This window comes from Petaurus breviceps, unplaced genomic scaffold (assembly GCF_028583685.1).
Source record: "Petaurus breviceps papuanus isolate PSGF00001 unplaced genomic scaffold, PetGlider_PUasm1.0 176, whole genome shotgun sequence".
NCBI lineage: Eukaryota > Metazoa > Chordata > Mammalia > Diprotodontia > Petauridae > Petaurus > Petaurus breviceps.
The window spans coordinates 16,760,748-16,776,441 of record NW_027185771.1 but is presented as its reverse complement, the minus strand read 5'-3'; the positions used below and the strand labels follow the sequence as shown (position 1 = coordinate 16,776,441).

Genomic DNA, 15,694 nt, shown 5'->3' with positions numbered 1-15,694 from the left:
AGGGGCCATGGGGCAAGGGGGGAAGGGAGGAAGGGTCCATGGGGAGGGCAGGGACTGAGAACAAGGGAGGGAGAGGAGGAAGGGCCCACAGTCTAGAGGGCAGGGGCCATGGGGAGAGGGGGGAAGGGAGGAAGGGTCCATGGGGAGGGCAGGGACTGAGAACAAGGGAGGGAGAGGAGGAAGGGCCCACAGTCTAGAGGGCAGGGGCCATGGGGAGAGGGGGGAAGGCAGGAAGGGCCCATGGGGAGGGCAGGGACTGGAGAAGGGCAAGTAGGAAGAGGCTTCTGGAGGAGGGATAGACAGAAGGGCCAGCAGCCTGGATGGTGAGACTGCCTTCCTCAGGGACCAGGGACTCTGAGGGCCGGGTGGTGCTGTTGGTCTGTACCCAAAGTCTGGCCTGGCTCGGTCCTCACTGCAGCATCCAGAAGCTTGCTGGACTCTTCCTTTACCTGCATAACATTCCCAGGTAGGAGCAGGGCCTGCTTTCAGATGGGGAGGAGCAGGGCTTGGGCTGTGAGGAGGAGCTGGATCCTGGAAGGTGAGTGTGCCAGGTAGTGCCAAGGGCCCTGAGAGTCATCTCCTCTCTTCTCCAACCTTTGGCAGACTTGAGGATCGGGCCCGTGGACTGACTGTGTTGGTGGATGCCCGACACTGCCTGCCCAGTCCCAACCTCTTCTTGGGGCTTAGCCAGATGGAGGTGAGCCTCGGACTGGATCCTGGTCCCTGACCTGGCTGGTATCCCAATCTCCTTTTTCAGCTGGGAGGCAGGGTTCCAGCCTTGGCTTTGGGAAGGCTTGATAGTCTTGGGGCCGATTAGGGAGGGCTCCAAGGGTCCAGGGGTGAGGGCCTGAGGGCTCTGGAGGGCTCACTAGGGCTGAGGTTTGTGGGTATGGCTGTTTCAGAAGATTGTCCCAGGCTCTGTGCACCAGGTCCTCCTGCTGGGGAAAATGTCAGGAGCTCTACCTCCGGGACTGAAGGTACCCCAGCGGGGCTTCCCCTGGGCACTCTGCCTGCCCCAAACTGATCATGACTGCTGTGGCCCTGGCCTCTGCCAGCTTTCTCTTCCCCTGTCCCACTACCCCTTCAAGATCATTCCCCTTCCCTTGCAGTTCCCCTCCCTATGCTGGGTTGGACTAGCCCTCTGAGCTCCTGTCCAACCCCAAGTGTCCAGGACCCCCTTCCTCTGGTGCCCACATCTCTCCTCCTTCCCCTCCCCAGCTGGAGCTGCTGCCCTCCCGAGAGGCTCTCCTTTCCTTCATCCCAGACTCCCAGCTGCCCCTAGCTCTTGGAGGCTCCCTCCCCTACAACCACAATGCTTGGTTGGATTTCCAAAAGGTTAGTGATGGGGGTTGGTGCTGGGGGAGAGATAGAACTTCTCTAAGGACAGAGCTGCCACCAGGGAGTCTTAGGTTTCCTGGGGCTAGGGCTCTAGGGTCAGCTGCCAAGAATACCAGGTACCCTTGGGGACAGTGTCAGAACCCTGGCCAAGGGCCCTGATGCTCGGGTCTGTGGCTTGTGCATGGCCTCCCTCTCTGTCCTTCAGCGGCTGGAAGCCTTGCATCAGAGCTACCTGGAGGCCTGTGTGCTGCTCCAAGGGGCCATCAAGAGTATAGAAGCTGCCCCGAAGCCAGAGGGTCCTGGGGTGAGTGTGCACTGTGCCCATCACACACTGTGCCCATCAAACAGCTACCCCCGCCTCTGCCTCCTTGCCCTGCTCATTTCCCTGGTGCCTGTGCCTGTTCTCAGGGAACTGGGCAGCTGCTGCAGGACCCACAAGAGCTGATGCAGCAAGTTCTGGAGAACCCTCTGCTGGTCTGGCTGCAACGGGAAGGTGGCATTGCATTGGCAGAGCTCCAGAGGGAGGATCCAGGTGGCATTCGGAGCCCAGACCACAGGTGGGCATCATAGAAGTTCCAGGGGTTGGCAGCGCTTCCCACCCCGTGTTGCTCAGCTCGGGAGGGACTGTTGTTTCTTATGCCAGACTGGCGGTGGACGAGGCAGGGAAACTGTATGCCCAGGTGGATGGGCAGCTGCACCAACTGGTCACTCTGTGCAACCGGCAGATGAGGGCACTTGAGCTGGGAAAGATGCTGGAGGCACAGGCAGGAACACTGTCTGAGGTGGGCATGCCTTTTTCCCTTTTCTACCACCCCCTGCCCGTGTCACTGTCTTCCTCTTTTCTGCCAGGCCAGCTACCCCCAGACACCCCTGTAGGACACTTCTCCTAGTGGGGGATTATTGCCCAGAGAGTTGCCCGCCTTATCCTGAGGGCCCACGTCAGGCCTGGGCTCCCATCCCACCTCCCCAGTCCCTTTTCCCTTGGACACTGCTCTCCCATATCCCTTTGCTGGCACTGCCACCCTTACCCCCTTCAGATTCAGGCCTGGCTAAAGAACGTAGGCTGGCCAGGGCTAAAGGGGCCAGAGGAACCTTCACTGGGCATGCTGCTTCAGTCCCAGGATGCCTTCTGGAAGCTAGACCGGGCGGCCCAGGTAGGATTGGGTGAGAGGAATGGAGTGCATGTAGTCAGAGGCCAGCCCAGGCTTTGTTGGGGGGAGGGGACAGGAAAGTAGAGTGTGGGTAGGTCTATATTAATGGTTCACAGGATGGAGAATCAGATGGGACCTTAGGAATCCTATCCATTCACTCCCTGATTTTGCAGATGAGTAAAATAAGGCCCAGAAGCCATCCTGGACCCTGGGGCAGTAGCAGGAGCCAGGGGAGTGGATGGAGGATGTCCCAGGTTGAGGACTGAGCTTGACCAGGGCCCTTCACTTTTCCCAGGAGCATATCCATCGTGGTGAGGAGATTCTAGCTGGCTGGGAAGTGACTGAGTTGGGCCAGCTGGGTGCTCCTGGGGCCTGCCTCATCTCCCTGCAGGTGCATCTGTCAGAATTCTCGAAGGCACTAGCCCAGCGCCGGCGGCAGCTCATGGATGCCCAACACCTTTCTCAGCTGCTGGATCAGGTGATTGGGCAGGGGGGGCCCTGGGCCCCACTTGCTGGGCTTCTTTTCCAGAGGACTCAGTGGGGGGTGGCAGGAGGCCTGGGGGACCCTGGGCTAGTCACATCCCTTGTGTCTCCTCTGGCTCGAAGGCCCCCAGCAGCTGCTGAGCCAATCTCTTCTCAGCTGGCCCTGGCAGGGGGTGATGTTGGCCACTCGCCCTGTCTGGCTGTTCCTTCACTCTCAGTGCTGCCCCCCTTGCTGACCATTCTCTCTAGCTCCCTTGGTCTCTCCCTGATGTTGGTGCTGGTTGGGTCTTGTGCCTTGTTGGGTAAGGGAGTTACTTGACATCTGTCCTTCCTGGCCATGTGTGCCTGAGGGATCCTGGAGGGGATCGTCAGGGACATTCTGTCCCAGTGTGGACTGTCTCTTTCAGAGCTGTTGTAAGCCTTGCCCAGGCCTAAGATGGGAGAGGCCCCTTTCCTCTCTCCCCTGGCACTATCCAAGGCCCAGCTCAAACTGAGCCTTTGGCACTGGGGTGTGTATGTACTTATGGGGGCAGGGAAGTCAGGGCCAGGCATAGAAAGTTAAGTGCCCCAATAGAGTGAGATTTGAGTCAGGAAGACCCTAGTTCAAATCTTGCCCTCAAACACAGTGTGATCCTGGGCAAGTCACTTAACCTCTGTTTGCTTCAGTTTCCTCATTTGCAAAATGGGGCTGATATTAGCACCTACCTCTCAGGGTTGTGAGAGTCAAATGAGATCATTTATTATATATATATATATATATATATATATATGCATATACATGTGGATAGATAGATAGTGCTTTATAAAACTTGAAGTGCTATTATTTTGGGGCAAAGGGAATGAGTTGAAATGTAATAGGATTTCAAGGTTTTAGAATTTAAAGAAATATCATCTAGTCTAGATTCTAGTCTGACCTTCTCATTTTATAGGTGAGGAAACAGGCCCAGAAAAAGGAAGTGACTTGTCCAAGGTCATTCAATTAATAACAGGGTCAAGATTTGAATCCAAGTACCTTGTATGAAAGGAAACATAGTCCTAGCCCAGGGTTCAAGGCCTCTCTGTCACTTTACCAGCTTGGTGACTTTGGTCAAGACAGTTCTCCTGGATGGATCGTCTCTGAGGCCTCTCTCAGTTCTCCTAGTCTGAGGGTATGGAGGCAGCTGGTGCCTCCTGCTGGCCTCTCCTTTCCCAGAGCAGGTAGGGCAGGGGCACATGTCCACTGCAGACAGGGAAGCATCAGTCTGAGAAGAGCTAGGGTGATTCCTTCTTCCAGTTGTCCTGTTAAGAATGGGATCCTCCTTTGTCTCCCCTTGAAAGGCCCTGGCCTGGGTCTGGGGAAGTGAGTTTCCTTCAGAAAGGAGGCTGACTTTTGTCCCCTGTCCTTGTAGGCCCTGGAGCAGACGCAGGCTGGACAGAAGGCCCTGGCCAGGCTGGCCGAGGAGGAGCGCACATCCTCAGAGCAGCTTCTGCGCCACTTGGAGGGGCACCAGCTCTCACACCCTGACCTAGCCCCATCCCACTTTCAGGAGATGGAGGCACTGGCTGCGGGCCTGGGCTCTGATCTCACCATGCAGCAGTGTCGCCTCCTGGGCGGCTGGTGCCAAGACACCCAGCTGATGTTAGCTCGAAAGCTGGAGGCTGCACGTGGGGCACAGCAGTGCCCACGAGGTGGTGGCAGCAGCAGCAGCACCTTCTCAGACCAGGCCACCCTGGCCTCTGGCAGGAAGACCGAAGAGAGAGCTAGCGGCAGCGATTCCTCGGGGTTCTCCGCCTCCCACACCCTAAGGAGGGCAGGGGCAAAACAGAGCCTGTGGGGTTCTGTGTGTCAGCTCAGTCTGGGTGAGCCTCCAGCCTCGTCCTTGGCCTCAGCCACCCCACATAGCCCCTCGGGCAGTTTCATGGGGGCTGTTGGCCGCCAACCAGCAGGGCCTCCCATTCAGAGGCCCCCGGGGGCCCTGAAGGCATCACCCAGCAGTCCCCTTCTGGAGGCCAGTACCCAGAACAGGTAAAAAGGAGTTTAGGGGTGGGAAAACATCTTGGGGTGGCTGCTCCTAGAGAGTTTAGAGGCCACTTAGAAGCTGTGTGAATACTCTGAGCCTCAGTTTCCTTCATCTGTAACTGGGGGAGGATAAATCTCATGCTCCCCTCACTGACAGGATTGCTACAGGGCTCAGATGAATGAGGCACTCTAGAAATGTGGTGGGAGGTGGAGGTGGAGGTGGGGGTGACCCTGCTGGTCAGGGTAGAAGGGCACAGAGGGTGCCAGCCTGGGACCTGCCCTGAGTCCCATGCACTGCACAGGCTGCACCTGATACTAGGAGAGATGGTGGCCACGGAGAGAGAGTATGTGCGGGCCCTGGATTACGTGGTGGAAAGCTACTTCCCTGAGCTGGAGCGGTCAGACGTGCCCCAGGGCCTGCGGGGACAGCGAGCCCGGCTCTTTGGCAACCTAGAGAAACTCCGGGACTTCCACCGCCACTTTTTCCTCCGGGAGCTGGAGAGCTGCAGCCAGCACCCCCTTCGAGTGGCCCACGCTTTCCTACGTCACGTAAGGGCCCGGCAAGGGTCTCTGGCCTTCTGTCCCCCTCCCCTGCCCTCAGTTTTCCCTGCCTCCCCCTGGCCTTAGCATTGCTGTCTGCTGCTCCAGGGAGCCCAACACCGGCTTGGACATGGTCACCAAACCTCCAACCCCAGACATTTACGCAAACCCGGTAGAGATGACCTCTCCTCCCTTCCAGGCCATTCCTAGTCACAGCTTCCTCTGGGGGCTGGCTCTGGGTGGGGTCTTAGGTTAGCCCATTCTATGTTTGATGGAGGTGGGAGCCTGGGCCTTTAGCTTGATGTGGGTTTAAACAGTACCTGTACACACACAGGCATACTCCCTGAAGGGACTTTAGAGTGGATGGTGCATGGGGTTAACCATGGAAGGCTTCCTCAACTGATCTGGCCTTTGTGGGCATCAGATGGTGAGGCTGGCATGTGGGATTGGGCACTGCCAGCCTGGGTTGAGCCTTATGTCTCCACAGAGGGAGCAGTTTGGGATGTATGCCCTCTACAGCAAGAACAAGCCCAGATCTGACGCATTGTTGGCCAGTCATGGGAATACCTTCTTTAAGGTTGGTGCAGTCAATCACAAGCATTGGTTAAGTATAGTCCTTGTCCTGGCTCTCCCACCTTGAACAAGCAGCCCTGGGCTGGGGTACAGGCCCTGCTACTTACTGTGCTGGCCTGGCTGCATCTCTGTAGGCCTCAGTTTCCTAACCTTTAAAGGAAGAGATTGAAATAGATAAGTCTTGAAGGCCTTTTCCAGCCTTAACGCCCTCCCAAACTCCAAAATGAGGAGTAAAGCCTTGGCAAAGGGGCAGAATAAGGCTGGGCATAATTGAGCTGAGGAAGGCAGTGGAGTGTGATGGAAGGAACCCTGGATATACAGTGAGTTTTATCTCTGCCTCTCACTACATGTGTGACCTGGGCAAGTAATGCCCCCTCCCTGGGGCCTTGCTTTCCCCGCCTTTAAATGAGGGGAAATGGGCTAGAAGCTGGATCATCTCTGAGGTCCTTCCAGTTGCAGCTTCTAGGAGACATAGAATTCAGGGTTTAGGCAGAAGAGACCCATCTTCCCTTTCCCTCTCTGCCTCTGGCCGGGCCCCAGGACAAACAGCGTTGTCTGGGCGACCATCTGGACTTGGCTTCCTACCTGCTGAAGCCCATTCAGCGGATGAGCAAGTATGTGCTACTGCTGCAAGAACTGTCCCGGACCTGCCAAGAAGGGCCAGGGCCAGGCTGGTCCCAAGGGCCGGATCTGGCTGCCCTTCATGCTGCCTGCGACCTTGTTCGATTCCAGCTGCGGCATGGCAATGACCTGCTGGCTATGGATGCTATCTGTGGTTGTGATGTGAGTGTGCACTGGGCATGGCATGGGGAGAACTGGCAGCCCCAGGTCGGTGCCCCCATGACCCAGGGAGGCTTGTGGCCCTGGGCCAGTGCCTGGGCAGCACAGGCAGGCTCATGGCCTCAGGAGGCACCTGCTGGGGGAGGCTCAGCCCATTGAGATGGTCCCACTGGGGCACAGGGAGGCTCCTAGCTCAGGGCTGGTCCTCTGATGGTACTGAGATGGCGCCTGCCAGGTACCCCCTGCTGAATCACAGGAACCTCTGCCAGGTGAACCTCAAGGAGCAGGGCCAGCTGGTTCGTCAGGATGAGTTCACGGTGTGGTCTGGACGTAAGAAGTGCCAGCGTCACATCTTCCTATTTGAGGAGCTCATCCTCTTCAGCAAATCTCGATACAGCTCCAGGGGGATTGCCTCCTTCGTCTACAAGCACTCCTTTAAGGTAGGGCTCCTCTTCTCTGGGGAGGCCCTGCCTGTCCTTTGATGTGGGCTCTTTCTCTCAGACCAGCTTAGACTCTGACTGTGGTTTCATAGCCCAGACCTGACTCCTGACCCCAGCTTTAACGTTGACTTTAACTTTAACTTCAGTCCTGCCTTCTTTTAAAATTTTTTAAAATGAATTCATTTATTTTTAGTTTTCAGCATTCACTTCCATAAGCTTTTGAGTTTTCAGTTTTCTCCTTCTTCCTTTCCTCCCACCTCCCCAAGATGGCTTGCAGTCTGATATAGGCTCTACATGTACACTTATATTAAACATATTTCACATTAGTTATGTTGTAAAGAAGAACTAAAACTAATTGGAGGAACCATGAGAAAGAAGAAAGAAAGGAAAAAGAGAGCAAATTGTCTGCTTCGATCTGCATTCAGACTCCATAGTTCATTCTCTGAATGTGGATAGCATTTGCCCTCATGAGCCTTTTGGAGTTGTCTTAGAACCTTGCATTGCTAAGTCTATCAAAGTTAGTCATTGCACAATGTTGCTGTTACCATGTACAATGTTCTCCTGGTTCTGCTCACCTCACTCAGCATCAGTTCATCTAAGTCCAGGTTTTTCTGAAGCCTGCTCATCATTCTTATAGCACCATAATATTCCATTACATTCATATACCACAAATTGTTCAGTCATTCTCTAATTGATGGGCATTCTCTCAATTTCCAATTCTTTGCCGCCACAAAAAGAGCTACCACATTTTTATATGCGTGGATCCTTTTCCTATCTTTATGATCTTTTTGGGATGTAGACCTAGAAGTGATATTGCTGGGTCAAAGGGTATTATAGCCCTTTGGGCCTAGTTCCAAATTGCTTTTCAGAATGGTTGGATTAGTTCACAACTCTACCAGCAATGCATTAGTGTTCCACTTTTCCCGCATCTTCTCCAACATTTATCATTTTCCTTTTGTGTCATGTTAGCCAATCTGATAGATGTGATATGGTACCTCAGAGTTGTTTTGACTTGCATTTCTCTAATCATTAATGATTTAGAGCATTTTTTGTGACTATAGATAGCTTTAATTTCTTCATCTGAAAACTTCCTATTCATATCCTTTGACCATTTATCAATTGGGGAATGACTTGTATTCTTATAAATCTGACTCAGTTCTCTTTCTATTTTTTAAATGATTAGCCCTGCCTTCTAATATTGGTTCTTCCCCTGGGTCTGCCAACTAGGTTTGCCCCAGCTTTCAGTTCTTCACCTTTGTCCCCCAGCAAACACACACCTTTCTTGATCTCTGTATCCACCCATTTCTCACTGGGCAGACAGCAGACATCGGTCTCACAGAGAACTTCGGAGAGAGCGGGCTGTGCTTTGAGATCTGGTTCCGACGCCGCAAAGCCAGTGACACATTTGTGCTGCAGGCCCTCACTGCTGAAAATAAGCAGGCCTGGACGGCCGACATTGCCAGCCTGCTTTGGAGACAAGCTGCCCGCAATAAGGGTATCTGCCCCCAGCAATGGGTGCCCCATGCCTAGAGGGTCCTACAGGGTTGTAAAAATCAGGGAGTTGAGCTGATCTCTAAAGTGACTTGTAGCTCTCTAAATCTATGACCCTTTCTAGAGTTGACAATCTTTGATAGGACATCTGGTTAGGAGACCTCCAGCAGTCCAAATGCAAGATGAAGAATTTCCTGAGTATCCACAGGGACCATGGCTCTTAAATTTGGGGAGGGCAGTGGGAAGAGGGTGTGTGTGTGTGTGTGTGTGTGTGTGTGTGTGTGTGTGTGGGTGGGTGGGTGGGCATGGATGCCTTTGGTTACTCCGGGCCCTCTCCTCCCCAGAGCTCCGAATGGCTGAGATGGTATCCATGGGTATAGGGAGCAAACCCTTCCTAGACATCACCCCCAGTGAAGCAGCTATCAATGACCGTGCCATCAACTACATCATGAAGGGTCGAGGTGCTGGAGGGGGGTAGGAGGGCCCTGGGAGACTATAGTTGGGGGTCTTTATTGGGGAAGAGAGGGAGATGAAGGGTGGAAGAAGTGAGGACAAGAGGCCACAGTAGACGTGGGCAAGTGGACAGGGTGGCTGTTATGTCCTGAAGTCAGGCTCTTAGCCCCCAACAAAGCTGATGTCAAGTTCTCTATCTGGGACAGGAGCTCGGACTCGGGCCTCCATTGCAGTGTCTCTGTTTGACCACACTGACCCCTATGCTGGATCTCCAGCACCACTTCCCAGTGGCCCCTCTTCCTGTTCCTTGCTGGGGCCCCTTAACCTGCACCTGTGTGGAGACCCAGCTCGACTGGGACTCAGTTGGCCCTTGCATCCCACTGCTTACCTGGAGGAGGAGATAGATCCAGAGACTGAAACAGGAAGTCAGCCTTCATTGAGTAAGTGTGCCTGAAGGGCTGGAGATAAAAGGGATAGTGGGGTAGTCTGGGTGCTGAGGTGGGGGAACTGAGTGTATGTACTGAAGGAGGGTGGCTAAAGGGGATATGGCCCTTCACTCTATCTCCTCACTCTGGCTCTCTCAGCTCCTGAGAGCTCTGAGGCCTCATCCCAGTGTCCGTCAGCTAGTTCAAGTGGTTCAGATAGTGGCTGTGTACCTGGTCCTACCCTGGCCAGTGGCTGTGAAGACCAGCCCATACCACCCCTGGAAGACAAACCCCACTGTCGCCAAAGTCAGTATGTATCCTCAGTAAGTATCCTGGGATACTCAGATCCTTGTCCATTCCCTTCACCTCTACCTTGAGGTGCTGAAATACACCATTTAGTCCACCTAAGTGGGTTGGTCATCATTTGCTTTTCTGGGTAGGGCCAGAGCTCTAATGCTTGAAGAGATGCTTAGACACTCTGGTTGGGGAGTTGAGGGAACCTGGGCCTGATATCTCTTGGGCTTCCACAGGTCTGAGACCTGCTTTGGCAGATGTGATGGTGGATGCTGGCTGCTGGTGACCAGGAGGGAAACCTCTTCTCTGCATCTGTCCTTTCCCTTAGCTGGGGGGCCTAGGCCTTGGGGAGGCCCCACCCTGGCCCATCATTCTGTTGTTGGTCAGGGCAAGTCCCAGGGCATGAGTTTGTGTTCCCTTTTTTAGTTGCTTCAGTTACCTAAGTTGATACCCTACATCTTGAACAGGCCACACATTCTGATATCTTAACCATTTTGAATGTCTGGGTAGCCACTTCCTTAGTTCCTGCTAAAAGGTAGGAGGGGCAGACAGATGCCTAATGCCCATGGCTAATTTTGACAAAGGGCTTGTCCCAGAGTGGCCAAAAATGGCCATGTAGTCTGAAAGAGGGCTCTGTCCCCTCCCCTAGTCCTCTGTGTGGGGACTCTGAGGGGCAGTTGGATAGGGCCAGTCAGGCCCTGCTTTGAGTTATAATTAGACCAGAGGGGAAGGTGTTGTATTTCACATTTTGTTTTAGCCAGTTTGACAGAGAACTTGGAGATGCCTGGAAATGGCTGGCATGGCCTCTGGGTATAGGAGCAGGTGGTGAGGTGGAGGGTGTTATTGGGCATAGAAGAGTGTCACCCACAGCACGATAAGTGACAAAGATGGCAGTCACCCCCCTGGGACTTGGAGAAAGGGGATTTCCCCTTTGGCTCAAGTTTCATCAGCATCCTAGGACTGGCCCAACTCCTTAGCCTCAAGTATGCTCCAATCTCAGGGACAAAGACCCACGAGGCCTTGCTGTGGCTGACCTGCCATTTTTTATATCCCTGGGCTCTCTTTTGGGATCTCATAGCATTTCTCTTTATTATCACCTGGGGAAAGAATATGCCGGGCAACTGTGAATTTAGGGAGATGGTGGGGTGGACCAAAGGTCTGCAGCCCTTTGGCAGGGCTGACATTGTCTTCTACCCACACCACCCCAGACCTGCTGTAGATTCCCCACCATACAAGCCAGGTCCCTCCCTTCTAGTCCTGAGCTCACCAGGATCCTATCCTAGGATTCTTCCCTGGATTCATGTTATAATGTTGACCTGATTAATGGCTTTTTTTTAACTGTTTCCAATAAAGGTTTATCTATTTGGATGTAATTTAGCCTTTTGCTTTCTTGGAGAGGGAAGCTTACCACACCTTGTTCTGGTTTAGAACTTTATTTGTTTATAAAAGGACAGGCTCTGGTTCCCATACATACAGGTATGCACACATGCACACACAGGTTCATGTGCATACACACAGATGTGCACATTTATGCAATACAGTTAAGATGAGCTCCAGTTGTGGGTGGCTACTCCCCTAACACTCCTGCAGGTACTTCCCCAGGACTGAGTAGGAGACAGAGCTGGACAAACCTTTCTTGATGAGCAGGTCCACACAGTGGCTGTATTTCCTGGCAAATGGCAGTGTGAGCTGTAAGGAAAGCCAGGCGAGTCCTGCCTTCAATGCAGGGCCCCCTGAGGCCATGTGTGTCCCCAGAAGGCTCTGAGCTAGTGATGGGACTAGGCTGGTCCCTTTTCACCTTGGATGTAGTCGTGGTTCCACTGCCCCTCCCTTAGGAGCACTTCTCCAAGGGCTGGGGAGGGGGAGCAGAGGAGCTAGAGTGACCACAGAACCCCAGTGTTGACAGGAAACTCACAGATCACCTTGGGCAGGCCCTACTTGAAGAGGAATTACCTCCTTTGGACTCCTGACTAGAAACTCCCTTGGCTTTGCTTGAAGGCCACCTGTGATGGGGAAGCCACTCCATTCTAAGGTCTTTCATGGGGAAACATAGGGAAGAGTCTGATTGGCAGCAAGGGTTTTCTCCTAATGGGTCCATGATCTCATAAAAGTGGGTCCTCCCTCCTGTGATGCCAGCCACAGCCACCCTTTGGGACCCTTGTCAACTCTTGGGGATCAGCCATAAGAGTACAATCCTTCTGGCTGGAGGGGGCTCCCTAGTCTTCATATTGTGTGGGCACTGCAGGAGCATGGGGCTGTCTGTTGCTTATACACACCTGGCCCATCTTTTTTTCTGATCAAACACTTCTAGGCTGACATCCTTCACATGGCTTCTTTGTAATTCTTCATTTGTAATGTGTCGCAATCTTCTCAAACCTGTCTTTCTGCCCCTTTCACCCCTTCCCCTTGGTTCGGTCCTCTTCTGTGGCAAGGCCCACCACATACTTAAAGCACCCTTATTCTCTGCCACTACATCTCTCCTCCATGCCAACCTCCCCTACTCTAATACATGGCACAGCCTCGTGAGGCTGCTTGCCATCCTGATGGCCACAAGGTGGCTTGCCAGCACACCTCCTAAGATATGGTGCCCACTAATATGGTTTGACCCAGGCTGCAGACAGGAAGACAATGGCCTTTTCTTTGCATTCTCCTTGAGCTCTGTAGCCTTTGACACTTGAGCACTCTCCTCCTTGATGTTCTTTTCTAGCTTTGATGACCCTTCTCTTTCCTGGTTCTTCTCCTATCTGGCTGTTCCTTCCCTGTTTCCTTTGCTGTATTCTCCAGATCACACCCTCTAGCCATACAGGTCTCTCTGGGTTCCCTCTCCTCTCCTCCCTCTGCACTTCTTCACTTGGTGACCTCATCAGCTCTCATGGATTTAATGACCATTTCTATGCTCATGATTCTCAAATCTGCCTGTCCTGCTCTAACCTCTCTTCTGACCTCCAATCTTGAATCTCCAATTGACTTTCAAACTTCTCAGACTGGATGTTCAGTAGAGCTCTCTCTCTTTCCACCCCAACCCTCCCCACCTTGCACCTTCCATCTTACTGTAAAGCACACCACCATCCTCCCAGTCTCTCACGCTTATAACCTAGGAGGCATCCTGCATTCTTCACTTTCTCTCACTCCCTATGTCCAAGCTGTTGCCAAGGCCTGCTGTCTCCTCTGACACTACCCCACCCTGGTGCAGACCCTCCTCACTTCCCAATAGCCTGCTGGTGAGTCTCCCCACACCAACTCATCCTCCATTCAGTCACCAAAGTGATTTTCCTAAAGCATAGGTCATTACTCAACAAACTCCAGTGGCTTCCTGTTGCCTCTAGGATCAGAAACAAAACACTGACATTTAAAGCCCTTCAAAACTTATCCTCCACCTACTTTTCCAACCTTCTTACACTTCACCCCCGACCAAGTACTCTTCCATCCAGTGACACCAGCCTTCTGGCTGCTCCACAAAAAAGACACTCCATCTTTCTGCCCAGGATATTTTCTCTGGCTACTTCCCATGCCTGGAAAGCTCTCTCTCTTCAAGTTTACCTGTTGTCTTCCTTGGCCTCCTTTACCTTCCAGCTAATAATCCCATCTTTTACTGGAAGCCTTCCCCAACCTCTCTCAATTCCAGTAACTTCCCTCTGTTAATTATTTCTTATTTATCCTGTATATAGCTCATTTGTACATATTTATTTGCATGTTGTCTCCCCCATTCGATTGTGAGCTCCTGGAGGGCAGGGACTGTCTTTTGCTTCTTTGTGCCCAGTGCTTAACATATAGAAGGTGCTTAATAAATGTTGACTGATTGACTATCATCTCATGCTGGATGCTTTTCCTCTATTGATTCAAAGATCACATTAGATTTTGGGGTTGCCATGCCACACTGTCAATTCACAGTGAGCTTTCTGTGCCCTGTTCCCCCACATTTTTCACAATTGGTGTCTGATGACACTGGACCGCCCCCAGGTCCAATACTTGTGCAACTGTTTTGGACTAAGTATAAGACAAACAATTTCATCTTCTGAGGTCTGGCCCATCATTTCAGTTCATTGAGATCTTTGGGGATCTTGAAGATTGTTCCTTGTGGTGGCTATCCCAGCTTTTTGCTGCCTTTTTCTGATGTGACCACTTGAGTCAATTTTGAGGGCTTTTCTATCAGGTGAGGAAAAGCAACTCCAATCACTTCCATCCTTAACAGTGCCCTCAAAGAACTTTTAATTGAAAAAGTACTCTCTCCTGTACTCTTCCAAGCCCAGCTGCTCTCATGTTTATACTACAAAGAAAATCTACCCTGCCTTTGTTCTTCACTCCTCCTGTTCTCCTCCCCAGTCTCCTTGGTCTTCTGCACATTTCCCCCCCAATATCTGTGGAAAAGTTTGGTGTTAGTCCTGCTGACCCTGTAAGCTCAGCCAAGCAATGAGTAAGAATCCACTGGGCCCTAACCCAGAGAGAAACATATTTGCCAAGTCAGGCCATGCTACTGGATTATAAACTCCTGGGGCCAAGGACCCTGTCTAGTATCGATAGTGCCTGTCCAGAGAGCAGGTTCTCTGTGACCTGAAGAGAAAAGCACTGCATTTGGCCTCTGGAGGCTGGAGCCTGAAGGTTGACCTAGAACTAATTGACTTCTGGATCTTGTGCATCTAGATCTTGGATCCTCTTTAAAGTGGGGGTGATCATGCCTGACCTAGAGGAGGTACTCTCTAAACAAATCCTGTTGTGACTTCGGAATGATCAGGTGGTCAGTGCCCCTTGGTCCAGGGCTTCCGACTTTGTCCTGGGATGGGGTCTTGCATAGGGAATGCTGGAGGTGGAATGGATCTTAAGAGCCATCTTGTCCAACCACCTTAGTTTACATAGGAGGAAAATGAGCCTGAAGTGGCTCAATTAATAAGCTAAGTCCTCCCATTGCACATCCAGCCACCTCTCCACATTGGGATGCTGTCTGGAGGCAGGAGGCAGATCAAGGTGGAAAAAAGAATGTAAGGGGAAGGCCCAGGAGGAGTAGGACTCATGTCTGTAGCCATCCTTGACTCTTTTCCTAGGTTTCTGTTCTGTATAGGTCTCAGCTCCACTACCTCTTAACCCTCACGTGTAAAAATGGCAAGATGTCAATTCCTGCCTGCTTGGGCATTTCCCCTCAGGAGATTATGGGCAGGGAAGTTATAGGATTTCCTCTGAGGCCATTGAGAACTTTATTTTCACACATATGACAACAAGCCACTTTTGACTACCTTCCCTGTAAGCTCTGAGGGAACTCTTACCTCTACCCAGCTGTGCAGCCGTTCCTGGGTGTGCCTGTCATCCTTAAAACCTGTGATGGTCAGCAAATCTGCCACAAAGTGTTTGGTGGTGATGTGAAAGGTCTGCCAGGAAAAACACAGGTCAGCATCTGTCCCCCACTACTCTACCCCACCAAGGAGTCATTCAGAGGTGGAGGAGGGGGCACTGGGCTGCCGCCCTCAAACCCATGTTTCAGTTCCTTCTAATGTTCCTTGTTTTAAGGTATGCTATTTCCTGCTCTCAGACCTCCTTGCCAAGCAATCGCCTCCCTAATAAACCCTCCAGGCTCAGCTTGTCCCTTCACTCCCCTATTCTGTGTCACATATTTCTCCCAGGCCTAACTGTGGTGTCCAGTCCTGGCTCGCATACTCATCTTGTTGCTGGATAAGGGAACAGAAAAAGTAGGGATTTCCCAACCCAAGAGAGGTCTCCCCAGAGGCTTCTCACAGG

At 52.4% G+C, this 15,694-nt stretch overlaps 2 protein-coding genes across 2 annotated transcripts in view; one reads left to right on the top strand and one right to left on the bottom strand.

Annotated features, from left to right (window-relative positions):
- Window positions 1–10,209, top strand: part of PLEKHG4 (pleckstrin homology and RhoGEF domain containing G4) — a 10,750-nt gene extending 541 nt beyond the window's left edge. Inside the window, exons 2-22 of the mRNA XM_069085890.1 lie at window positions 343–466; window positions 604–697; window positions 903–977; window positions 1,219–1,335; window positions 1,544–1,642; window positions 1,747–1,895; window positions 1,982–2,120; window positions 2,376–2,492; window positions 2,785–2,967; window positions 3,019–3,274; window positions 4,165–4,169; window positions 4,361–4,977; window positions 5,214–5,520; window positions 5,999–6,088; window positions 6,625–6,867; window positions 7,134–7,304; window positions 8,622–8,799; window positions 9,140–9,256; window positions 9,455–9,688; window positions 9,833–9,996; window positions 10,204–10,209. Of these exons, the coding sequence (XP_068941991.1) occupies window positions 343–466; window positions 604–697; window positions 903–977; window positions 1,219–1,335; window positions 1,544–1,642; window positions 1,747–1,895; window positions 1,982–2,120; window positions 2,376–2,492; window positions 2,785–2,967; window positions 3,019–3,274; window positions 4,165–4,169; window positions 4,361–4,977; window positions 5,214–5,520; window positions 5,999–6,088; window positions 6,625–6,867; window positions 7,134–7,304; window positions 8,622–8,799; window positions 9,140–9,256; window positions 9,455–9,688; window positions 9,833–9,996; window positions 10,204–10,209 (3,485 nt within the window). The remainder of the gene's footprint in view (window positions 1–342; window positions 467–603; window positions 698–902; window positions 978–1,218; window positions 1,336–1,543; window positions 1,643–1,746; window positions 1,896–1,981; window positions 2,121–2,375; window positions 2,493–2,784; window positions 2,968–3,018; window positions 3,275–4,164; window positions 4,170–4,360; window positions 4,978–5,213; window positions 5,521–5,998; window positions 6,089–6,624; window positions 6,868–7,133; window positions 7,305–8,621; window positions 8,800–9,139; window positions 9,257–9,454; window positions 9,689–9,832; window positions 9,997–10,203) is intronic.
- A 1,333-nt stretch (window positions 10,210–11,542) lies between these two features.
- KCTD19 (potassium channel tetramerization domain containing 19) overlaps window positions 11,543–15,694 on the bottom strand; it is a 43,480-nt gene continuing 39,328 nt past the window's right edge. Inside the window, 2 exon segments of the mRNA XM_069085931.1 lie at window positions 11,543–11,656; window positions 15,226–15,327. Coding sequence (XP_068942032.1) covers window positions 11,543–11,656; window positions 15,226–15,327 — 216 coding nt within the window.